Source organism: Odocoileus virginianus, chromosome 13 (genome assembly GCF_023699985.2).
Source record: "Odocoileus virginianus isolate 20LAN1187 ecotype Illinois chromosome 13, Ovbor_1.2, whole genome shotgun sequence".
Classification (NCBI taxonomy): Eukaryota; Metazoa; Chordata; class Mammalia; order Artiodactyla; family Cervidae; genus Odocoileus; species Odocoileus virginianus.
The window spans coordinates 29,132,612-29,158,013 of record NC_069686.1 but is presented as its reverse complement, the minus strand read 5'-3'; the positions used below and the strand labels follow the sequence as shown (position 1 = coordinate 29,158,013).

The following is a 25,402-nucleotide window of genomic DNA, read 5'->3' as shown; positions in this document are numbered from 1 at the left end:
CGCTTGTCTGTGATTAATATGTGTCATAGCTAAGTTGATTTTAGGATGATTTACTTCACTTTCATTAATATCTATGTAAGTTTCCAAGTTTGTTTCAAAATTTAGGCCATTAGACTTTGTTCATCTGTGAGGAAAACATTATGAGCACAAACTAGTGGCTTGATAGACATTATCTTATAAACGACTCTTATCTTGTAAACAACTCTTCTGTAGACTAATCAAAAAAACCCTTTCAGTCTGAAAAATTACTGACAAAATGCCAGTGTTTTACACTTTAACAACATTTTTCTGGTTATTACATTCTGATTGCTAATGTGTTTGCAGCCTGGTTTTTGTTTAAATTCAAAATGTGGAGGTATAAACTTTGAGTTGTAAAATAAGTAAGTCATGAAGGTATGATGTACACCTTGGTGACTAGGTGCTGTGTGTGTGTGCTTAGTTGCTCAGTCGTGTCCGACTCTTTGAGACCCCATAGACTGTAGCTCCCCGGGCTCCGCTGTCCATGGGGATTCTCCAGGCAAGAATACTGGAGTGGGTTGCCATTTCTTTCAACAGGGCATCCCCCAACCCAGGGATCGAACATTGCAGGCAGATTCTTTAGCATCTAAGCCGTCAGGGAAGCCCTGGTAACTATGGTGACTATAGTCAACAATATTGTGTTGTAAAGTTGAAAGAGACTTAAGAAAGTTAATCTTAAAAGTTCTCATCACAAGAAATATGTTTTTGACTTTCTGTGATGACAGTCTCACTGTGGTGATCATTTCACAGTGTATACAGATGTCAAATCACTGTGTTGTACACCTGAAACTAATACAATATCTGTTAATTAGACGTCAGTCTTTAAATCGGGGCTTCTCTGATAGCTCAGTTGATAAAGAATCTGCCTGCAATGCAGGAGACCCCAGTTCGATTCCTGGGTTGGGAAAATCCACTGGAGAAGGGATAGGCTACCCAGTTTTCTTGGGCTTCTCTTGTGACTCAGCTGGTAAGGAATCCACCTGCAATGTGGGAGACCTGGGTTCAATCCGTGGGTTGGTAAGATCCCCTGGAGAAGGGAAAGGCTACCCATTCCGGTATTCTGGCCTAGAGAATTCCATGGACTGTATTAGTCCATGAAATCTCAAAAAGTCGGACATGACTGAGTGACTTTAACTTTTTTAATGTAATAGTTGAAACCTTTTTGCTTTTAAAAGGGTGCAGAAGGGTGTGGTTTAAACATCGGATTTGAGTTTTATAAATAAATGAAAATGAACCCAAATACTATTTTCAGTCATTATCTTTAGCACTTGAAACCCAGAAAGCCTCCTTTAAGTATTACAGTATTGCTCCTTATTTGCTGGTCATTCTCATCAGCTGTTGCCCAGGTTTCTTGGGAACTTGAAACAAACCTTAGGGCTCTGCCTCAGACAGACTGGCCTCCTGTCCCATTCTGAGCCTTGGTCTCCTTATCTTTAGAACAAGGATAAAAATACCATCTCAGAGTTGTGAAGACTCAGCTTGTATAGAATGCTTCGTGTAGTGATAACACAGGGAGCGCTATTCACATTTAAGCTAAGATGTCTAAGCATCTCTACAACAGAGCTTGTGGGAGCGAGGGGAGGGGCCTGGGCTTCTCCTCTGAAGCCTTCCCCGTTGGAATGGTTAACTGTGGGCTCCTTCGCCTAGAACCGGCGTGCTGGTGCTGACAAGAGTCAGGCTCTTAGAAGACAGACCAACTCCCTGACTCAGATTCCTGCATCACCAAGCAGGTCACATGGCCTCTCCTGCTGATTCGTGGGTCAGCATCTCATCCTCTCCCCATGCCTGAAAGGGGAGACTGTGATCCCTCAGCCAGTCTGCCGGGCTTCAGGGAAAGCCCGGGAGCAGGACACACAGGCTCCCCAGTGGTTCAGAGCTATTAACATTTGGCGAATGCCTTCTGTGTACATTTAGTGATGACCAAAACAGACTGGATCCCTGCTCTGATAGAACAGAATTCTGTTGATGAAGATAGGTAAATAAAAAAGAAAATAACAGATGTCATTTAAAAGAAAATAGGGTGACCTAAGAGTTACTAGGTGGGTACTTTGAAGGTCAGGTGGTCTCTCATAGGAGGTAAAGTTTAAGCTTAGATCTGAAATACTACAGGAGCTGCTCACATGAGGGCCAGTGAGGGAGGTGAGCAGGTCACACATCTCGGCACAGGAAACAAGGAGTGTAAAGACTCTGGGGCAGGGGCGGGCTTGAGGCTGGAGCTTAATGGGCAAGGTGCAGAGTGGTGCCAGGTTATGTCAGATTTTTTATATCACAGGAAAGAGTCTGTACCACATGCCAGTGCCATGGGAAACAGGGTTTTAATCACGGGAATGGGCATGGTTTCTGACTATGATGTAGGGGACAGTGGAGGCAAGAAGGTGAGGCTGTGCATCAATCCAAGCAATCAATGAGAGTGGCTGAGACCAGGCTCTGGAGAGAGGTAGGCACAGCGGGGTATGTTATGGAGGGAAAGGCTGACAAGATTTGCTTATTGACTGACTGTGATAGACAATGAAAAGGGAGAAAGTAAGGACAGCGCCTTTATCTTTGGCCAGATCAGCTGGGAGCATGGAAGTGCTGTTGATGAGGTCAGGCAGAGGGGTGGGGGGAGCAACTGAGGGTTTAGGCTGGTCTACTTTGAGAAGTCTAATTAGCTATCCATACAGTAATGTCAGGATAAATGAGTTTGGAGATCTTGAGAAGGGTTACCCTAAAGATAGACATTTGGGGGTCGTGGGTCCATAGGTTGTGTTCCTTGTGTTAAATCCAAGGAACAGAAGGACACCACTCAGGAAGAGTGCAAAGATAGAGGCAGGGACCAGTATAGCCCTGGGCACCCCAGAGGGACCCACGGGCAGAAGAGGCTGAGAAGGAAGACAGCACATGAGAGGAAAACCAGAGAGATATGAGGAACAGAAGAGGGCAGCTGTTGAGTGCAGCATAGAGGTTACCATGGATAACAACAGTAGAGGGATTATAGGTGATAGTATCTCTTTGGCCTCAGAAAAACAAAGGTGAAAAGAGAAGTCATTCTCAATCCCCCTTGCAAAGGCTAATTTTTGCAAAATTGCAGAGTTAGACTACTTTGTTAATGGCACATAAAATAGAGCCTTATAATTTGGTATCAGTTCACAAAGTTGAATGGACAGTAAAATTTCAGTATGGATGAGACCTAAAAACAACTCAGAATTTTTAATAATTTAAAAGATGAGGAAAATTGTAGCATGACCAAGTGTTCTTATTTAACCTGAAGTTTTTGTATAAGAAATGATGTTTCCTCTGTTCATTCAAGAAGCATTTATGACCATCAACTACATGCAAAAAATGTTTTAATAGGTGCAGGGACTGCCAAGGCCTTATGGCCTTACAAGGAAGTAAAACTGCCTGAATATAGCAACCATGCGTGGCTAACAAACATCCTTTCACATGGTGGGGACTTTTGTAATTGCTTTATATGTAGCAATTCATCTTTTCCTCACAGCAATCCTATGAGATAGTTACTATTATTCCTCCTTTTTTTAGGAGGAATAACTTAAAAAAAAAAAAAGTTTAGGAGGAAACTCAGGATAAGCCCCCAAAGTAATTATTTTAGGAGGTAGGAAAGTGACCTGTCACAAGAGAGATACAAAGTTCAAGTGTCCCTGCTGTCTTCTATTCATGGCTAATGAGGGGCTGGCTATTATGGTGAGCTCTTGAGATATTAAAATGCAGGCTCCATACGCCTCCTCAGACCAGATTTACATGCTGCTCTGCTGTCCATTCTCAGATCATTAAGGTAAGGCTCCATGGCTAATGAGCTCCCCCGTGTCTCTGCCTGTGTAGGAATCTCAGCTCTGCTGGGGAGGAAGCAAGGAAGCAGATGCGGTCCTGCGAGGGGCTGGTGGACTCGCTGTTGTATGTGATCCACACATGTGTGAACACTTCCGATTATGACAGCAAGGTCAGTGAATGCTGGTTGGCAGAGGACGACAGCTGCTGAGCACCACTATCTGCATGCCTTTGACTCTGGCTGGAATTCCTGACCCTCTCCTCTTCGTTAGGTTACACTCCAGGTTAAAGGGAGAAGTCTAAAAATTACCAGTTAACAGAGACAAGAGAACTTAACGAAAATAGCCTTAGAACCGTGAAAACTGAGTGATTCCATGTGGTTAAGAACCTTAGCAGGGTCCAGACCCTCTTTGTGATTCTCCTGGGCTCAATGTCAAGGTGATTGCCCCACTGCTGTTCTAATTCTGTATCCCCTGCTGCTACAATCAGATCCGTCTGCATCTGAATATCTACTGAATAAAAGTTCCTGATTGAGGCACTGGAATCCCCCCCACCTCTCTGCCAAACCTGCCTCGGTACCAAAGGATGCCCCTTTCTACATCCCAGATTACTGCCTTTCATCCACTCCCTCTGTTCCTAGCACGAGCCCCTTATCCTCCCCTCCTATTTTCTCCATCTAGCCCTTGTACAAGGCATTCTGCTCATCATCCAGGGTCTGCACTGGCATCATAGGCTGGGGAAGGTGGGAAGAAACAGGAAAGAGGGACTAAATGTGTCTGGAATTCCAAGGCAGGCCAGTCGTCATGTATTATTCAGACTGGGCTAGACAAAGAGAGGCCACAAGTAGGCCTGGGTTTGAAAATAAGGGTCTGTGAGAGAAAAGAATGATGAGTGGTAGGCTTGGGAGGAGGTAGAGGAGAATTCAAAGTGACAGCCAGGTTTTCATTTGAGCTTCTTTGAACCAAAAGATCCACAGATGAAACTGAGAGGAGTAAATAAATTGGAAGGGGAAAGCAAAACTGAACTTGGTTTTTGACACTCTGTGTTGAATAGACAGTTGGCCTCTCAGTTAGAGGTGTGATAGAGACTTTGGGGGGCCAAAGACCATGTACAGAAGACAAAATGTAGAACGAAAGAGATCGTGGAACTTTCCACAGATGGAGGGGAGAGGTAGGAGATGGAAGAAGAGGACAAAGCTGGCACTTAGGGGAGGGGCTGTGAGAAGGGCTGGGGTCCTGGTAATTTGGGGGCATCTGCCCCTGCAGCAGCCCTGAAGCAGAAACCTCGGGCATTCTCCCCTCCAGAGCCCCGCGCATTTCACTCAGTGTGACATCAGATCCTCAGCTGTAGTGCAGGTGGTCTGCACACTCTGTGAACTTGGGGTCCCACCAACAGTCTGGAGTCAGAGTTCTGACTTTCAGATTGCAGGGTCCCATCAGTGAAAAACAGTTCTTTCATATTCTACATTTATTTAGTACCACTGGTGCTTGGTACAGAAGCATTTTGCACTAACATGATGCAATGGTGTTAACCCTGCGCCGTGTTGGGTTTCAGACCGTGGAGAACTGCGTGTGCACCCTGCGGAACCTGTCGTATCGGCTGGAGCTGGAGGTGCCTCAGGCCCGGCTGCTGGGGCTGAACGAATTGGATGACTTACTCGGAAAAGAGTCTCCCAGCAAAGATTCGGAGCCAAGCTGCTGGGGCAAGAAGAAGAAGAAGAAAAAGAGGACACCACAAGAGGATCAAGTTAGTATTTTATTTGACGTGAAACTCTTAAAGTTTCATTTCTCTGGGAGTAAGGAATCACATATTTGGCAAGAAAAATTTTTTTCTCATGATTCAGCTTTTCTGCATAGCTCTAGCTGAGTCCAGCAGAAAGGAATGTTTTCAAATGTTGAATACTGTGTTCACTTTGCCTCCACCAGTGCATGTTCTTTGTCTTTCAGTGGGATGGAGTTGGTCCTATCCCAGGACTGTCGAAGTCCCCCAAAGGCGTTGAGATGCTGTGGCACCCATCGGTGGTAAAACCATATCTGACCCTCCTAGCAGAAAGTTCCAACCCAGCCACCTTGGAAGGCTCTGCCGGATCACTCCAGAACCTCTCTGCTGGAAACTGGAAGGTAGGGTGTCCTCTGCTCATCCACACCTCCATGCAGTCAGACCAACCGTGGTCAATGGAAAGGGACGAACGAAGGTGTTTAGAGCTTGGTAAAGGGTAGGAGGAAAGAAGTGAGGAGACTGCAGTTGGCTCAGGGGATCCAAGGATGAATATGATATAGCCCTTCCCCATGAGAAACTGAAGGCGAAAGAGAAAAACAGACGTACTGAGTAAGTGTTGTATAGACTCCATGGTCTTGGAAGAGGACCTCTAACCCAACCTGCTGAGGGAAAGGCAAGGAAGGAAGGACTCCAGGAGGTAGGGAAGAGTTCCTGGGGGGATGGTGCTGCCCAAGTGGAACCTTTAAGAATGAGCAGATGAAGCCCGCACAGTGTGAGGTTGGGTGCAGAGGGAGCTTTCCAGATAAAGAAGACAAGAGCCCTCAGAGTGAGTACGTCATGGGCGGAGGCTACAGGCTGGTGGCTGAGATGTGCAGGGGGACGAAGAGTGCCCATGGTGGAACTGGCCCTCGTAACCAGGCCCGACGGCCAAGCTCCAGGAGCTAAAACCTGACCTTCAGACCAGAGGGGCCACTGAAAGGGTTTAAGCAGACAGGCGACATACACAGATTGATGTGGACACGGTTGGATCCCATCTGCAGCTGCACTGAGAGTGAATTTGAAGTCAAGAGCCATGGAGGCTGGGATTCTGTTGGAGAGCCTGGTGAGAGATGTCAAGGGCCTGAATTAGAGCTGAGATTGGGCCGTTGTTCCTTTCTAATACTTGCAGAAGCTATGTGTGGCAGAGTTTCTGCCTCCACTGTAAACGTGTGACTTCATTAGGAAAATGGAAGGTGATTTCCTACTGTTACCACTATAAGCAAGTTCTCAGAACTTTTTAAATATCATCTGACAATGTCTCAGACAACCCTTGTTTGAAACATTTCAACCTCTAGAAGTCTGCCGACAAGTATGTTTTAGTAGAATTATTATAATGCTTGTTTTTGGTTATTTCCTCCATCACCACTTCCAAAACGAAAATTGTCTGGGCATTGTTTTTTTCCATAAGAGTGAAAAGTATTGCATTGCTAGCATGCAGCCAGCTGTTCTAATGCTTATATATAAATAATTAGGCCTAGTGCTAAGCCACTGTGGTTTTTTGTTATTGTTCTTGATGTGTGTATAACTGAGTCAGTTTACTGTACGGCAGAGATTGGCACAACATTGTAAATCAACTATTTATTAATTAAAAACATTAAAAGTGCTAATAGTATCTCAGTACTAACTCTGGAGCCAGACCCCTGACTGAATCCTGCCCTACCTCCCTTACCAGCTGGAAGCCTCAGATCTTTCTGTCCTCAGGTTCATCATCTGTAAAATGGAAACAATACCCACCCATTATGTGGTTTTAAGGATTAAATGAGATAATAAATGTGGAGGACTATGGACGGTGCCCAGCACATAAGTATTCATAAATATTTATGTTGGTGATATGGTGTTCACCTCCAGCTTCTTATGACCTGAGAATCATATGGTGATTTTAAAAAAGACAATAATTAAAATAGATATGATTTGAGTTGTAGAATTTTATTTTCTGGGAGCTTTAGTGAATAGAATTTAAACAGCAGGGTCATTTAAAATGTAAATATTATATGGAAGTGATTTCAAAGATATCTAAAATAGTAAATCAAAATATTGGACTCTCATTAAGAAAACAAGATAGTCATGGTGAGAGATGTGAGCAAGTCAGAAGCTGTTTTGGGAGTGGTAATGGTGGTAAGGTTCTGAAAGGGAGGCACTTGAGGTAAACTGAGCCAGTTGTCTCCAAGACAGACAGGCATTGGTTCTGTCCTTGCAGGTTTCAGAGGGAGAAGTTGCCAAAGCTGCCCAAGTCCTTTACCCAATAGCAAGTTGTGTATTATGTCTCCCCTGCAGATTTCATTCGATTTAGAAAACAGGAGTGTTGACTTCACTTGAAGAAAGCTAATAGGATCTTTGAAATGCATCTTTTCCTTTTATTTATGTTTTTGAAAATCCATTCTGTTGATATTAAAGACGTGTCAGTCACATATTTTCATGTTCAAAATAATACAAAGGGCTGGCAGATCTTTGTCCTTGTGTCTTGACCACAGCAGGAAAGTATTAAGATGTTTTATGAGCAACATTTTTCAATTATCCTAAATTTTGAAAGATAGTTTGTATTGGTAAAAATGTCAGTGAAAGCTCAAACCAAGATTAAAGACCCATTTTCAAATGTTACTTTTTCTGTTTGTTTTTCCTTGATGACTTCATGTTCATTTCCAATTCATGTGGTGCCCAAACTGACTCACTGTACAGACTTGCCTCTTAATCACGAAAGAAGTTTTTGACTGTGGATTTTAAAAAAGCAGCAGCAGCAGCTAACTAATCTTGAATGATAAAGCATTTTGCACACAGATATACTTACTTTTTCACCAGTGTGTATGAATTATGATACTCAGTGTTCCTGGAGAGTTCCTTTTCTTCCAAGGCAAGGGCTTTTTTTCCCAAGCAATTTTTTGAAGGGTTACTAAACTGTAAATATTGTTGCAGGGAATACAGGGGAAGGATGATTGGATGGAGACAGGTTCTCCTTTAATGTGCACTGATCAGTCACCAGCTCTGCTGTCCTATTTATAGCCTCTGGACCTGGCATGGGGCCAACTGCAGAGAAGACACGCCATCCGTCCTTAATCATGTTTATGTAGCCGAAGTAGAAAGTAATCACTGCCTTCTCTTTTCTGCACAAAAATATCTGCCAGATGGTGGTTTGAGGTTTTCAGGCTTTGGGATTTCTTTTTAAATCAGTCATCCTAGCTTATCTTTTTCCCAAACTGATTTTCTGTTGACTGGCATCACCGATTTAATCTCCAGTTGGAAAGAAAACATTTAATCTATTAGTTCATCCTTTGAAAACATCTTTCTTAGGTGACAGTAATGCCTGAGAGTTGCCCTCTGTTTTATATTGCTTATTACCTTGTTTTGTTTCCTAGTTTGCAGCATATATCCGAGCAGCCGTCCGCAAAGAAAAAGGGCTCCCCATCCTTGTAGAGCTTCTGAGAATGGATAACGATAGAGTTGTTTCTTCTGTGGCAACTGCCTTGAGGAATATGGCCCTAGATGTTCGCAACAAGGAGCTCATAGGTATGTTCTGGTGATCTGATGAACTCTAAAGAGAAATGACAGCATTTATAAAGCTCTTCTTTTGATTCATAAAAATATGATATTTAAATGATTAGCAGCTGAGTCCTGGTCCCTGGTTTCTTGGTGTATTTTGTACACTTGTGTCTGTCCTTTCTGACCACTCCTTTTCAGCGAGAGGCAGGCTTATTAATTAAACATTGCTCCGGAAGGTAAGTGTTCAGAAAAGCTAGCAATTTCAGTCATACATTACAAAGCTACTTGATAGATTTGGTGTGACTGTTTCCCAAGAGAGGTTCATTTCTTTTTTTTTGGTAAAGTTTTTGGTGGAGGTGCCTGTTTAGGTGACTTTTGTCGATGTTAAATATTGTCTTATGTCAGTACTTTCCACCTCTACTTTTATTTTATTTTTTTTTTCCATTTATTTTTATTAGTTGGAGGCTAATTACTTTACAATATTGTAGTGGCTTTTGTCATACATTGACATGAATCAGCCATGGATTTACATGTATTCCCCATCCCAATCCCCCCTCCCACCTCCCTCTCGACCCGATCCCTCTGGGTCTTCCCAGTGCACCAGGCCCGAGCACTTGTCTCATGCATCCAACCTGGGCTGGTGGTCTGTTTCACCCTAGATAACATACATGTTTCGATGCTGTTTTCTCGAAACATCCCACCCTCACCTTCTCCCACAGAGTCCAAAAGTCTGTTCTATACATCTGTGTCTCTTTTTCTGTTTTGCATATAGGGTTATCATTACCATCTTTCTAAATTCCATATATATGTGTTAGTATACTGTAATGGTCTTTATCTTTCTGACTTACTTCGCTCTGTATAATGGGCTCCAGTTTCATCCATCTCATTAGAACTGATTCAAATGAATTCTTTTTGATGGCTGAGTAATATTCCATGGTGTATATGTACCACAGCTTCCTCATCCATTCGTCTGCTGATGGGCATCTGGGTTGCTTCCATGTCCTGGCTATTATAAACAGTGCTGCGATGAACATTGGGGTGCACGTGTCTCTTTCAGATCTGGTTTCCTCGGTGTGTATGCCCAGAAGTGGGATTGCTGGGTCATATGGCAGTTTTATTTCCAGTTTTTTAACAAATCTCCACACTGTTCTCCATAGTGGCTGTACTAGTTTGCATTCCCACTAACAGTGTAAGAGGGTTCCCTTTTCTCCACACCCTCTCCAGCGCTTATTACTTGTAGACTTTTGGATAGCAGCCATCCTGACTGGCATGTAATGGTACCTCGTTGTGGTTTTGATTTGCATTTCTCTGATAATGAGTGATGTTGAGCATCTTTTCATGTGTTCATGTGTGAGATTCATTTCTTAAACAATTAAAAAAGGTCTGACTCTCACTTTTCTGATTTTTGAGACTTAACATCTGCTAATTCACCAATACTACCATGTTCTAAATTTTAAAAAGAAATCAAATGAATGTTTTGTAGCTTTTCCTTCTCAGATCTGTGTAAGTGCTCACACCAAAACAGAGCCACTGCCCCAAGGCCTGACCCCAGGGCAGGGTCAGGATGAAGGAAAGGCAAATGAGGCATATAGGGCACAAAATTCTAGGAGGCGTTCACCCTTAAGTCAATTCAAATGTGGCTAGCACTTGCATGAACTTGAGAATGATCTCCTCTTCAAAGTTCTGCGCTCTTGGCAGCTTACCTTGCTTGCCTCCTAGGGATGGCCACATCCCAAGCAGAGTATGGCATACAGAAAAGATCAGAGACCCTCCAGCAGACCGCAGGTTAAACCCTGGATCCACTGCTCACTGGCTCTGTAACCTGGGGTGTCCTGCATTGAGCCCACCAGGCTCTGTTCCTTCATCTCAATTGAAAACTCCTCCTTGGTTTCCATCTCTGAAAGGAAGCTGCCCATGCCAGCTCTCCTCACAATGGACTTGCTGTGAAAATGCAAGCTCCATGCCAGACCCATAGCTGGTGACAGGTCAGGGGAGGAGGAGGAGGAGAAATTAGACAAGACCTTATGTGGATTAGTGAGTGTATATTGAACTCATTAAAATACCCCTGCGATGAGAGATAGGGAAAGGGGAAAGGAACAGGGGCCAGAAGGTTCGCCTTACAGAGTGACCGTGAGAATCCTCTGTGGCCCCTCGAACAGTGCCAAACAGCAGTGCTATTTTAAGTCATTGCCTGGATTATCCTGTCCTTAAAACACCATTCCTCCATGGAGCCAAACTGTGCCTCACAGAGAGGAAAGGAGCTTCTTCCGCAGCCTGTTCATACTCCAACTCGTGCCTGATTCCAGTAGATGTGTTTATAGCTCTTAGTTCCCACATTTCCTTGAGAGAAATCCTCGAGGTCCCTAAAGAGAGATTTTTTAAGTTATTTCTGTTACATCTATATTATTTGAATTTATAGTTTGGGAGTTCTTACTGCTAAAAAATAAAGGGTTGGCCACAGATGCCTTGCGGCCTATCATTCCACACATGGAGGAGAGAGTGGGCGAACGGAGGGTGCCGGCCAGCTCCGTGAGCGCCGAGACCTGTGGGGAGAACCAGCGTGCATTCCGGGGCCTGGCCTTCTCTCAGTGCCTCCCTGTGTTTTCTGAGTTCCTCACCCCCTTTCAAACTTCAGTGAGCATTTTCTGCCTCCACTCATGAGCTCTATTTTCCCCAGCATTATTTACTCAGAAGTCACGTTTTCTTGTTTCCCCATGAAGATCCCTTCCTTCCTAGGCAGTCTGAGCCCCTCCCGGACTCAGTATCTGACTCTGATTTACCCAGCATTTCTGTTCCTAAGAACCACTCCCTTCACTCTTTCCTCACGTCCAGCAGTAGCAGTGGACTCTGTCTCCAGAGACATTTCTTCACGAAGAAACACAGTCTTGTGAGTTCACAAACGTTCCTGCATGTTCACCTGAGTCTGACCGGGCCAGCTGTCTGGGCCGCAAGCTCTGAGAGAACTGCTCGGGTCGCTCACAGATGGAGGGAGCGGCCTGCTCCCAAACTTCCAGAGTGCAGTTTAAAACTTCGCCTCAGCAAAGTGACAGATCACATGTTGCGGACCTTCTGGTCATTCACAACTATTCACAATCACAAGTGCTAACTTATCATCTTTTCCTAAAAACCATATTTATCTTTTGGCTTAACATGTCATCACTGTTTTTCCACTCTTGGTAACAATATTCTCTATGAGGAAAGCTCAAGTCTTCCCTTGACATGCTGTAAATTATGGCGCTTGTATTCAGGCCCTGTCTTCTGTTGCTTACCACTGTATATAAATAGGTTTTCAATAAAAATCCCATTTAGCATCCACTCAATTATTAGCATAAGGGAAGAAAAAATTTAAGGAAATATTTACTTGCACTTTAGTTAATTTCTTTTGTCTCTGATGCAGTTATTCCAGTTTGTCAGTCAGTAATTGAAATGAGAAAAGCTCAAGATAATTCCGTTTTGGAGAAGAGTAAGGAAAATTGAGGGTCTGTAAGGAAATGCTTCAGGAGCGAGGGGGCTCCCCTGCCTTGTCCTGTTGGGAACTTTATTATTATATCACTCCTGAGACATACAGCATACTCATAATATTCATACAAAAATTGTACTTGTGTCTTCTTTGAAAGAAACAAACACATTGTTATTGATGTCAGATGTCAGACCAACTGATATAAACCCTCAACTTGATGAAAATATGTAACTACCCAGTTCAAATGTTTAGATCTAGAAAGATGTCATGGAAAGTATTTTTGGTAGCCTTACTTGGTCAGCTTAAAACTTATTCAAAGAAAAGTTTTTAAAAGCTTTAAGAGGAAGTTGTAGTTGTGATGCAAAAGAATTGAATGGAAAACAGTATTTACTATCATCATTCCTTTATTCCCACTGTTCATGAAAATAGTGGAAACCAAAGCAACATGATTTAGTATACCAGTTTTATACCCTGACTTACATTTTCTTTCAGCAATTTGCAGTAAAGTTTTATAAACCCATCATTTCCCCAAGTGGCCTGGCCGTGATGTTAACCTGCCCCTTACAGTTAAAATGTTTGTCATTTCCTTCTTCACTGTGGATTTTTTTTCTTTCCTGTTATTGTCTCTTTTGAGGCTTTATCTTAAAGAGACCACGCAGTCACAGTTTTTCAATAACAATAATAACAAAAACCAGGTCCCTTCCAGAATCGGAATGAACCCTTTTGTCCTGGGCAGGGAAATATGCCATGCGAGACCTGGTCAACCGGCTCCCAGGCGGCGCCGGCCCCAGCGTGCTGTCGGATGAGACCGTGGCAGCCATCTGCTGCGCCCTACACGAGGTCACCAGCAAGAACATGGAGAACGCCAAGGCACTGGCTGATTCGGGAGGCATAGAGAAGCTGGTGAACATCACCAAGGGCAGAGGAGACAGGCAAGTCTGCTGCAAGGGGATGCCCACCCCAGGGCCTCATTCTTGGGTTGGCCCTGTGCCAAGGGCTTTGGTCAAGGATACATTTCCTGTTGGGAGAGATTTATTTCTTCACTTCTTACATGCCAATAAGCTAAGCAGTTAAAACCTATTTTGCTGGGAGAAGTATTTGTGGTCATGGGGCCCCTTTTCTGTTCTTTATTTTCTTGGAGCATCCCTTAGCCCTACAATTGTCCTGTCCCTAAAGCCACATGTGGTCATTCTGCCTCCTGGAAGAATCAGACGTGTCATGGGGAGGATAACCTGAAGACCTATCTCCCTCGGGCATTTGTCTCTGCTCCAGGCTCTGGGGCCTGTTCTGCAAGAACTTGTTCCTAAATCCTCAGTTCTGGGATTATTTGCTCCCACAAAGTACTAAAATCACCACGTGCAGAAGCCTACGTGTGGCCTCAGGATGAGCCCTGGGCTTGGATCATATGTCACTTCTGGGTGACACCCAGGTAATGAAGCATCAGAAGGATGCTGCATCCTCAGTGTCTAGAACAAACCCTGACCCCCAATTAGTAAACACTTATTAGCTGGGTGAGCATCAGTGCTAGAAGTCACATTGTATATACTTTTGAAATAGTTTGTTGATAAAATAAAAGAATAATGTAGCAAAGCATAGTCTCACTCCACAGAAACCACAGCTATCAACCTTATCCATATTTCCTTTTAGTCCTTTTTTTCTTATGTATGTATCTGTTTTATCTCATTAGTAATAAGTACACACACACTCCTTTTTATTTCAAAGGAAATGAAACATTACAGAAAAAGCTAAGGTCCTGTTCCACTAACTCCCCTTCTCTCCCATCTTCCATAAGAGTAACCAAAATCACATTTTGTGCTCTTAAAATTTTGTGAGGTAGCCTTTATTTGTGAAAGGCATAAGAGCAGACTACAGAAATGCTGAAACAGTGCCAAAATGTTTGTATATTTTTTTAAAAGTCTAATTTTTTTATTCAAAACAAGAGATTCAGAGAGTCCTAAAACAAATCAAGTTTTCTTCTGAACATAAACTTACTTTCCTTTCAGTTCACTCACCAAGCATCTGTCTCCTGCCAACCTGCCATGTGCTACAGCGGAGCGCAGGTCACACCTACCTACAGGCAGCTTACGTTCCCTGGACCGAGCAGACGAGGTTCCAGTGGAGTGAGCAGCACACTTAGCCTGTGGATGGGGCTGAGTGTGTGGCAAGTAATAAAATCAGGGATAGTTATAGGGCTCGCCAGGGTGAGGAGGGGGTATCACAATTTTAGACACAGTCATCGGGAAGACCTCAGGAAGATGATGCTTCTTGAGCACAGACCTGGAGGAGGGAGGGAAGAGCATTTGGGGACAAAGGGAACAAGTGGAAGGGCCCAGAGATGGAAGAGCACCTGTGTGTGTGATGAAGGGCAGGAAGTCAGAGGGGCTACAACAGAGCAAGCAGCAGGGAAGAGGGGGAGGGACAGTAACCAGAAGAATAGGAGCCTCCGGGTCAGTGTCAGAGGACTCTGACTTTTACTCTGAGCAAAACTGGGAGCTATTGGAGAGTATGCAGCAGAGGAGAGACGTGATCTGATGTCCCTGAAAGTAATCAGAGTGACTCCACAACCTCTTCTCCCCTGACTCCTAATGAGCCTAACGGTGACAGGACTTGAGGTGGAGAAGAAGTGGTTGATCCTGACATGTTGGAAAATAGAATCAGTGAATGGGACTTACTGAAGGACTAGATGAGCAGCAGGAAAGAAGGAAAGTGTCAAGGATGACTCTGAGGTCTTTGGCAGAAGAGACCACGGGATGGAATTGCCACTTACCGACATGGGGCAGCTGGCAGGAGCAGCAGGTTTTCAGGGAGGACCAGAGTTTGGGATGTGATACACTTGAGATGGCTATTAGATATCCACGTGAGGGTCTGGTCAGGAGTGGAATATACTCCAGTCAAGTTCAAGATAGAGGTCTAGGCCACAGATCAATTTGAGAGTCATAGGGTGTAGATGGCATATTTATAGAAGAGAAGTGGGATGAGATCAACAAGAGATGTAGATAGAGAAGAGAGGAGGCCGAAGGGCTCTGGTGTCCCTCATGGTTTGAGGTCAAGTAGATATGAGGAACCAGCAGTGAGCCCAAGAAAGGGTAGCCAGAGCATTCAGAAGAGACCCAGCCACACCTGGTGCCTTTCAAGCCACATGCAGAAAGTGTTTTGAAGGTCAGCGCATATCACATGTGCTGTTCAGCCAGGTAGAACTAGGATTGAGATGTGCCCAGTTGAACAATATTGAGGAGAAGATGGGATGAGAGAAATTAGAGATGAGACTGCGTAGTTGCATCCAGGAATGGTGCTGCAAAGGACAAAGGACCTTCCTTGCTTTCTCAGGAGTCAGGTTTCTGCTCAGAGAACCTGTCTCTAAAAATATGTGGCCTAGCTATTGGTGTCAAGGTGTGCACCTAGCACGACCCTGCTGTCAGGTTTGTGGAGGAGTCCTTGGAGCCAGGTCTGAGGTCTGCCTTTCCTGACCTGATTCCAGCTGCCCAGCATTTAAAGATGGAAAACAATAGCAGCAGCAATAGCTGCTGCGTGAGACCCTGGCTGAGAGTGGGTGGCTGTGAGGTGTGGAGACCTTGCAGGACCATCACTGGTGTCTGAAATTTCCTATGCATTCTCTTCTTTAGGGTATTCCTTGCTCTATTGTCTGCTTTGGAAATTTTAAATTTAAAAAGTCTTAGAGTGGTTGGGTCTGACCCAGATTTTCCCTTGACTCACCTCTGAGAACTGAGATTGTGAGGCCCCTGCACTTGCCTACGCGCCACCCCCCTGCTGAAGCCTCAGAATCATCACAGCGCAGATTCTGTTGTGATGGACTGGATGGAGGAGGTGCCACCAGCCTGCTCACCTCTCTTCTTCCCCCATGTCCTGAGGGTTTAGTTGGGAAGATAAGGAATGGAAGAGGACATCAGATCAAATCTTCAATATCAAAATGAAATCTGAGGACATAGGTGTTCCATTCTCCTCAGGGCCCCTGAAGTACCCTCACGAGGTGCTCTGAAGGCCTTCGCTGAGGCAGGAAGCTACATTCCCGCTTCCCTTCATGGTGAGGCCGCTGACTGAGAGGACCAACTCCTGAGGTGAACTGCCCGGACTTGTGGTCAGCGGTGCTCTAATACAGCACCGACATTCAATAGACAGTCTTCAGAGAGGAGAGGCAGTAACTGACGTTATTTTCCAAGGCAAATATGAGAGCTCACAGACACATGTGTTTACAAAGAGGTATACATGATAGGAAAGTTATAAGAAGGCCTAATAATGGTTCAGCGGATATTTCAGTCAACTTGGCAGGGTCCTCAGACCCTTGGGATGTGTGGTCACGGTCAGCAGTCATGGGCTCATTCCAACCACAGCTTCTGACCACACAGCTGAATGCCTGGGAGACTTTATTTGTTCCCTGCCACATCTGGCCAGCTCTGAACTTGACAGACTCCCAGGGGCCTCTCACACCTTGGTGGTGGTTGCTAGCAGCAGCCTCCTCCCTGCCAGGGTCCTTGGAGGGGGGCCTCCTGGCCACCACTTTGCTGCCAGTCTCTCTCAAGTGGAGCCTGGGGTGGTGCTGCCCACGTTCATTAACATGCCTCCTCTTTCCCTAGATCATCTCTGAAAGTGGTGAAGGCAGCAGCCCAGGTCTTGAATACATTATGGCAATATCGGGACCTCCGGAGCATTTATAAAAAGGTAACTTACGAGAATAGCTCTAGTATAATTAGCATTCATCAGAGCGCACAGTAGTAATCATTTATTATCATGAAATGTCATTTTTCATTTTGAGAGGTTTCTTTTTCTCTTTTAACTCCACAGGATGGGTGGAATCAGAACCATTTTATTACACCTGTGTCAACGTTGGAGCGAGACCGGTTCAAATCACATCCTTCCTTGTCTACCACCAACCAACAAATGTCACCCGTCATTCAGTCAGGTCAGTGAGTAAACGCCCCTCCTAGGTGATAGCGTGTGACAGAACGTTGTTTCCCATCCGGAGAAGATTGAGCATGCACGCTGAAGTCTGTCGCTTCCAAACACTGAGGGAAGGAGAGTTTGCTTTTCAAACTGAAAGCCTTCTTCGGGAATTACATGTTATTGTAAACAGCAGGCCCACTCTCCTCCTTCCGTTTTAAAGGTTTATGCAAGTTTACATCAACTAGGGTGCACAAAAGTGGCCCAGCCTCCTCTGTTACCCCAGGCTTCTGCTTCACTAGGTTTGCCAAGGGGCCCAGAACCTGCACTTCATAAACTGACCTGGTGACGCGGATATAGGAGAGTGGAGGAACACACTTTGAGAACCATTAGCTTGTGCCTGAAAATGGTTGCCCTTGTCTGCCTGCTGGCCATAAGTCTGAAATCTCTTCCAAAGTGATTTTTTAGGTTTCTTGATGAAAACTCTTAGAGTCCTTTAGACCCTGGGAGAGCCATGATCTCCCCCTGCACCTTACTTCTCACGAGTTAAACCTCTATCTGCTGGCTGCACCCAGACCCCAGCATCCACAGCTCATGGGCAGGCCTTGTAGGTGGCTTTATAGGGATTCCCTGTGATTTGTAAGTTGGGAGTCTTGGCAACCATGCTACCTACTTATTAGTGGTATTTAATTTGGTAGAAAGAATGTTTTGAGACTCAATGTAATTTTTTTTTTACATGTAAGAACAGAATATTACCACCAAGTTGATTCAGTCCTGTAAATTTAATTCTTAACTAAATGAAACAGGAAAAGTAATAAACATCTTTTATTTGGCTTTAAATCTCCCCTTCTGACATATAAATATTATCTGTTGTATTCAATTGTGTTCCTGCTGGCAGTCTTATTTCTCTTGTGGACAAATGTGGCCAAAAAGACTAATATATGACTGCGGGTTCTTGTCGCGTAATTAGATGTCTTCACTTATACCAGGAATTTTTAAAAATTATCTCCGCCTACTGCAGTGATATATATTTATATCTTAGTTTTTAAATTATGAGTTGTTTTCCTTCAAAAAGACCTCTGCTTGGGTTTTGACACATTCTTGCTGGGCTCCCAGGTATAGCCTGAGGCCGTCCTTTATAAAAATGCTCAGGATTCTTTAGGGAACTTGGAAAGAGTGGTGCCAGGACAAGTGGGAGAGCTGGCCGCTTAACGAAAGGCATGTGTACAGGCAAAAAAGTAATTTCAGACAAATTAGGACGTAGTCGGTAAGCAATGAACTCATTTTGAGAACTCAAATATCCACACTGGACAGTGCTGACGAGCCCCATCCAAGTTCCGAGGTCCCTTTCTGGGTTCCATTTGAAGGTAGGATATAATTCACACTTGTTTCTCCAGTTATTCTGAGGGCTGATCATCCATCCCTCAGGGCTAGTGTGATATCTGCTTATGGGCACATCTCATATCTTGCTGACATATTGATAATAGTGGGAGGCAGGTGGGGACGTCTACCTACCTTCTAGAAAGTAGGATGAGAAACACATAGACACCGCCCATGCTCAAAATATTTTCTAGGGAAGATATTTTGCTATCAGTCTTCCTCTGAAAGCATCAATGCATGCAAAACCACCAGTGGCAGGTCTGGGGGCTGCTGCTCTCTAGTGGATCCAGTGAATAAGTGACCACTCTTAATTTTAAGACACTTCAATACAAGTAAGATGATTCCTTAATGAGAAAAAGAAGGTGTACAGTGTTTTCCTTCTGTGCGAAAATGTCCCACAGGATACCCAAGGGTAGATATGTTGTTATGAAATGTTTGGCTCCAGCTGGATAAAAAAGCTGGACCTTTGTGAAGCTGGGCTTCTCAGCATCCTGAGCTTTTTGATGAGCAGGGCTTACTGAGCTTATACTTTCCCTGACAGCTGATCACCATAAAAGGAATTATAAATTTCATGGGCTGGGCACTCTTTTTCAAACACATTTAGAGATGCAGATATTTTTGAAATCATCAGAAATCAAAACATGCCATAAAACACCTATTTACTGAAGAGCTATACATTAAGGATAATAGATGGGTGTGTCACGAGCGACTGAACTGAGATCATAAGACAGCAAACGTAACTCTTGCATTAGTCTCAAAGGCCTGAGCAGGTCGTTGAGACCTGCCATCTCAGTGGGAAAACTGCACAACCCCTGTACCACGCTGGGCTCCCCAGCGATCTCTGGGGTTGACAGCACTGATAATCACAGTGGCCGGTCTACAGGCCACCATCCAGGGACCCAGAGTTGGCTGCCCTCCAGCTCTCAGCATCTCTAAGAGCTGACTTTAGTGCTGGCCACGTCTAATTATTGACCTTTGTTCTTCCAGAAAGGACTTCCTAGAGACACTGACAGTCTGATTTCTCTTTTCTTCTCCTCTCTCTCCCCATCCTCCTTTCACCTGTCCCTTCAGTCGGCAGCACCTCTTCCTCACCAGCACTGTTAGGAGTCAGAGACCCTCGCTCTGAATACGATAGGACCCAGCCACCTATGCAGTATTACAGTAGCCAAGGGGATGCCACACACAGAGGCCTGTACCCTGGTAAGATGCCAGTCGGGTGTGTGATAGAGTATCTCGAAAAGCCGCGTGTCCCCAGGCACTTGAACGGCAGCCTGGGAGGTAACCTCTGCCTGCCTTGAGATGGTCCCCCAGCAGCAAACCATGGTCCACTCTCTCCATCTCCTTCCTGCTTCAGGGGCTGTTGCCTTTCCCACTTGTTTTAAGTAAAACAAGCAGAGGCAGTGGTCTGCTGACCACAAATGAAAAGAGCACTGTATCCAAGTGAGAAAGCATTTCCGGCTCCCCTGCAGCGCAGGCCCTTTGTCCTGCCCCCTCCCCACTCCCCTGTGTGTTCCAGAAACCTGTGCTCTGTGACATTTGGCAGGGCCAATCTCCTGGACCGACTCATACATTCAAACCTGCGGATGGGCGTCAATTCCATTTGCATTTTCGTGGAAAAGTTTGAATGAATAACAAAATATATAATGTGATTCTCCTCAGAGTGATTATTTTTTAAGAATAACAAAAGTGATGTTGCACAGTATTATTTTTATGTCCTATTCAGAAAGCCGTGCATATAATTTATTTAAAGAATGCCAACCTGAAGGGTTAACCACGATTTCATATTATCTCCATTCTCAGCTATCTTGCAAATTGAAACTACTCTGGAGGTTTCAAAAAGGGGGGGGAGCCCTCCTTTCTCAAAAAAAAAAGAAAAAACTATTTCTTGAAAAGAAATAAAAGCTGGTGGCAATTTAACAACTGCTGGGGGAGCAGTCTCAGTTGTGCTGTTGTCTTTAAAATTGTGATTCCACAGGACTATTTACTAATCGACTGTTGTTACTATGGCAATTAATAGCTCAGAAAATTGCAGATGCTACATTTCAAACACCAAGCTCTTTGCAGAGGAGATGCACATACCAACTGAAGTGCATTGTTGCTTCAGGTTTGCAGCAGCCTGCTTTATTTTAAAGATTGCCTCCTTAGCATGCGCGCCCTTCTGTATCTTCTTTGCTTGCTTCAATAAACTAATTTGCCTCAAATATGTTTCATTTTCCTCATTAAAATAAAAATCTTTGCTAGCCTTAACAATACTAGAAGGGTAACCAGTGACATCATCAGAGTCTACTGTGGACTCTTGAAGACAGCTATCTGGTTACCAGGTTCTTTTTAAGACATACTCAAATACGGCAGACACAAGACTGTGCCTCCAGGTGGCCGCCTTTTAGAACACAGGCTCTGCCTGCTCCTTGCAGGCCCTGGGGTTTTGAATCAAGGCTGTTCAGAGGGCATGGAGCTTGTTCTGCTGTTTCCCTTCCCCCATCTGAGGGGTGGGGGCAAAGCTCAAGAGCCCTGGAAAAGCCATGTTCCTGGGCTCTGGGGGCAAGTCTGCTGTTCAGAAAGCCAGCCAGCAGATACCTGCACAGGTGGGAAGAGCTCCCCATAGTGACCACAGGTTGAGAAGGAATCCTTTTTGGATCTGTGCATTGGCATTGCTTTTTGGTGAAACACACAGCCTCTTTTTGCCATATTCATTAGCCCCTGAGAGCCCTGGGTTAGGCAGCAAGCAGGCTTGATCCAGGGCACCCAGGCTGCTAGCCGTCTGGGGCTGTGCCATGCCCGGAAGGCAGGGCCTGTCGGGCACACCACCAGCCCTAGCCCTGGGAGTCCATATGACCTAATGGACCAGATAATGAGCACTAGTTTTAATTTCATAAAATATTTTCTTACAGGCTCCAGCAAACCTTCACCAATTTACATCAGTTCCTATTCCTCACCAGCAAGAGAACAAAATAGACGGCTACAGGTGAATTTGCAATACCATTTTTACAGAAGGCTGATTAGCAGGGATCAACACAGTAAGGGGTCCGCACCGGTTGACTTACCTGAGCTGGGCCCATGGCGGGGCCGGGGAGCTGTCCCAGGGGATCTCTGTTCCTTGGAAGCTCATCCGTGGTTTAATCAAATCACTTCTGCAGTAGCCTCTTGTCCTTGCATATCCGAATTGGTAACCCCATGCCACTGATGGCAACCAGCTGAGAAGTCTTTAACTCCTGTTCTTTACCCAACAGTTTCCTTTTCCCACTTTTTTTTTTTTTTTTTAATCTCTGAAATCTCTTCTGTTCTCTGGGTGGGGAAAGATCAGTAAGCACACTTCGTCCTCTCACCGCATTGTTCTCTTTTTTGTATCTCCGTCTCTTTCTCCATCTTCATGGCTCCCTCTGATTTGGGCCTCCATGGTTTGAAGACACTTGAGTCATAGGCTCAGAGGTCACAATGGACTCAGCCCTACAGGGGTAGACCCCACTCCCCAGCAGAAAGGGGACTAGTGATTGTAACATTTAATCTCTGCTTTTGTGGGGGCCTAAAATTCATTTTGGTCCTGTCTGATGCCATGTCCACCAGGGTCATCTGATCTCTCCTCTTACCTTCCATTAACACAGCAGTTGGGGATTTCCCAAACAAGCCTGTAAGCTGCCCTGCGGATAAGGATGCGCTCAGACCTCCTTCCATATCTTTTCTCTGTAGATGGAAGAAGAACCTCTCAAGTTACTCATAGTCTCTGCTATAGTTTTTTCGTCAGGAGAAATAGCCTCAGAATCATCACTCAAGTTAAAAAGCAAATTTAGCTCTGAAATCCTTATAATATTAGAATGCCTTTAGTTCCAGAATATGGTGTTGATCCATATGTGGTAAATTTGTAACATCTTGCTACAGGCAGGGCGGGGTGGAATTTGGGCATAATCAGGAGGAAAGACCAACATTAGAACCATTACAGTTTTTCTCTAAACATGTGAAGAAATCAATATGAAATCAGAGATAGACAGCACAAAAGGAAACGAGGGCAGGCTCTGGGTGTCCACCTGTGTTTCACTTTGCTTCCTTATAGATGAAGTTAGTATCAGCCCTGGCTTGGGGGAAGTCTGTTTCTTTTGAATTGTATTTGCTCACATATCTCTTCTAATTTTACTGCTCTCCTGCCGGAGATTGCTTATTCGTTTAAAAGCACAGCAGGGTTTCCAAAGTGTGACTTGTTCACTGGACTACATATTTCTTTTAAAACTGAGGGATGGACTCAATCTTCATCTCTGAGATAAATGTTTTCAAAGATGGTTTTGCAATTACACAGCAATCCGAAGCCCCAAAATCCAACCTTTAACTGGGTTCTTGATATGCTAATTGTACCCCTGTGTCAAAGCAAAAATAAAGGCCATCTTTCAACGGGCATGCCCAGGTCACAGGTCACAGGCTCTTCCAGAGCAGAGCACAGAACTTGGCCTCTAGGAAGGAGGGAGGTAGCAGGGGCTATCTGGGGTTCTCTCAAGTCGCTGACTTCTAGAAGTCATAGGATAGGACTTGAACCAACTGCCAGCTCACCTGTAAGCAATTTAAAATCCTTCCAATCCACTAGTAAACATACAGTGTGCACCAGGAAAACGTTCAATGATAAATTCACAAACACTGAATATTGCTTTAAAAATATAAAGCAGGAAGCCCACATTAATTTTCCTTAAACATGTACTTCCAAAAATTGCGTTGATTTATTTGCTTTCTCATTTTGCCAACAGCATCAACAGCTGTATTATAGTCAAGATGACTCCAACAGAAAGAACTTTGATGCATACAGATTGTATTTGCAGTCTCCTCATAGCTATGAAGATCCTTATTTTGATGACCGAGTTCACTTTCCAGCTTCTACTGATTATTCGACACAGTATGGACTGAAATCAACCACGAATTACGTGGACTTTTATTCCACTAAACGACCTTCTTACAGAGCAGAACAGTACCCAGGGTCCCCAGACTCGTGGGTGTAGCATCCTGATGCTCCAGAGAGAAACTCTTTCTTTCTAACTTTGTTTGGATTGAGATGAGAAGTCCGTCTTGCTGATTTGCTGATGAAATGTGAAAGTGACATGGAAGGAATGAGTGAAGAGCATTTTCTTTTTTTCTTTTTTGAGGAATTTTCAGGGAAGTGAGGCAACCTTCGGGAGAAAGGACTTCCTAAGCTATACTTAGGTGTTAGATCTAATTACTTGTAGATTCTATAGTCTGGTGAAGGTGTGGGCGATGTGATGAGAGGTTTGAGAAATGGGTGAAATGAGATGGGGGATGTGTAGGTCAAATCAAATTAAAAATGATTTTTTTAATGTGAATAAGTTATGTTCTGATAGTTTGTACAGAAAAAAATAAATAAAATGGATGCCCTTCGTGTTTTATTGCTATTACTAACTGTCAAGATTGTATGCTATTGTGTCTTGTAAATTTCCTTTGTTGATGTAAATATGGAAATGCCACATTGGTTAAGTGCCATCACTTGTAACGCAGTGTGTCGTCTGAAAAGAGATTTGAAGAAAAACTGACAGCTTAAAAAACAAACGGGAAACCCAAGGAATTGTTAGCAGTTAAAAACAAACTACAACATCCTTTGTTTTCAAAACGAGTAGTGTACCTTTGAAGCACAAAGTCCAGTCTGGTATAGCAGCGCCATGCCCATTCCCTGCCTCTTTCCTAGGACACTTCACTGCCATTTTCTATGCACATGAAAGAAAAATAAATGTGGAAATTTCATCCTTGGAAATTTGTTCCCTGTTCTTTTTGTTTTTTGTTTTTTTTTTCTGTGTATGACACAGAAAAGTAGGTGAATCTCATTGCATATAGGAAACAGCTTAAATATATCCATCTATTTTGAACTTTTCCTAGTTCCATACAGTTAATATACTTTGCGGAATGGACTGTTCCACAGAATAACACTGTGAACTTTCCTCTTCTTTATCTATCTTAGTGTTTTTATTTCTTGTGATCTGTTTTTAATCTAATGCCCATTATCATTTTATCATTTTTTTTTCCAGACTGCTGTATATTTAACACCACTTTTCACCGAAGACAAATTACATCTGGCAGCCTGGCCCTAACTAAAATGGCAGACTCCTTTTGGCATCATTTTAAGAACTCCATAACTGCGTAAGAACAGTGGTCGGGCACTTATTGGTTGACAGCAATGTAATAAGCTGAAACAAATTCTAAATAATTATTTTGCTGAGTAATCCCTTGAGACAGAATAATTCCTGGCTTAGAGACAGGGTAGGGAAGCCCCACCATGCATGGCAGGCGGGGGTCCTCATAATACCAAGCTGCATCCCTTCCTAGCCTTTCTCCATCCCTGAAGACCCAAAGTCTGAGAACTTCCCAGGTCTTGTGATTTCCACCCTGGGTCTTACATGGAAAACAACCCATACAGCAAGTCAAACCCAGTGGAGTTCACTCAGCTCAGTATATCCTGCAAATGTAATTATAAAAAAAAAGACCTAGTCTAACCTGTGTGTTTAAATTTGTGAGTATACAGACAGTTCCAAGAGGAAAGTGCTTTCTCTCCCTTGCTGAATGGACTACAGCTCAAGAATTAGGCTCCAAAGTGAAATGGAAATACAGGAATAAGCAAAAAGCTTCCTCACATCCAGCTTCCCAGGAGGCAGTAGTGGTAAAGAACCC

General features: G+C 44.1%; 1 protein-coding gene and 1 long non-coding RNA gene across 15 annotated transcripts in view; one reads left to right on the top strand and one right to left on the bottom strand.

Annotated features, from left to right (window-relative positions):
* PKP4 (plakophilin 4) overlaps positions 1-24,491 on the top strand; it is a 256,119-nt gene extending 231,628 nt beyond the window's left edge. For 10 of the 14 annotated variants that reach the window (XM_070476164.1, XM_070476166.1, XM_070476161.1 and 7 more), the window contains 10 exons: positions 3,838-3,955; positions 5,338-5,529; positions 5,730-5,903; positions 8,892-9,042; positions 13,212-13,407; positions 17,068-17,152; positions 17,276-17,393; positions 19,823-19,951; positions 21,643-21,716; positions 23,479-24,491. In XM_070476164.1, coding sequence (XP_070332265.1) covers positions 3,838-3,955; positions 5,338-5,529; positions 5,730-5,903; positions 8,892-9,042; positions 13,212-13,407; positions 17,068-17,152; positions 17,276-17,393; positions 19,823-19,951; positions 21,643-21,716; positions 23,479-23,727 — 1,486 coding nt within the window. In that variant the 3' untranslated portion in view covers positions 23,728-24,491. The remainder of the gene's footprint in view (positions 1-3,837; positions 3,956-5,337; positions 5,530-5,729; positions 5,904-8,891; positions 9,043-13,211; positions 13,408-17,067; positions 17,153-17,275; positions 17,394-19,822; positions 19,952-21,642; positions 21,717-23,478) is intronic. The other 4 variants (XM_070476170.1, XM_020883106.2, XM_070476168.1 and 1 more) reach the window with 3 other exon arrangements.
* On the bottom strand, positions 17,310-22,160 carry LOC139038060 (uncharacterized). The gene is made up of 2 exons (XR_011490983.1): positions 21,796-22,160; positions 17,310-17,496 (listed from the first exon to the last, which is right to left on the bottom strand). It is a non-coding gene; the product is annotated as an uncharacterized lncRNA (long non-coding RNA).
* Positions 24,492-25,402: the final 911 nt, after the last annotated feature.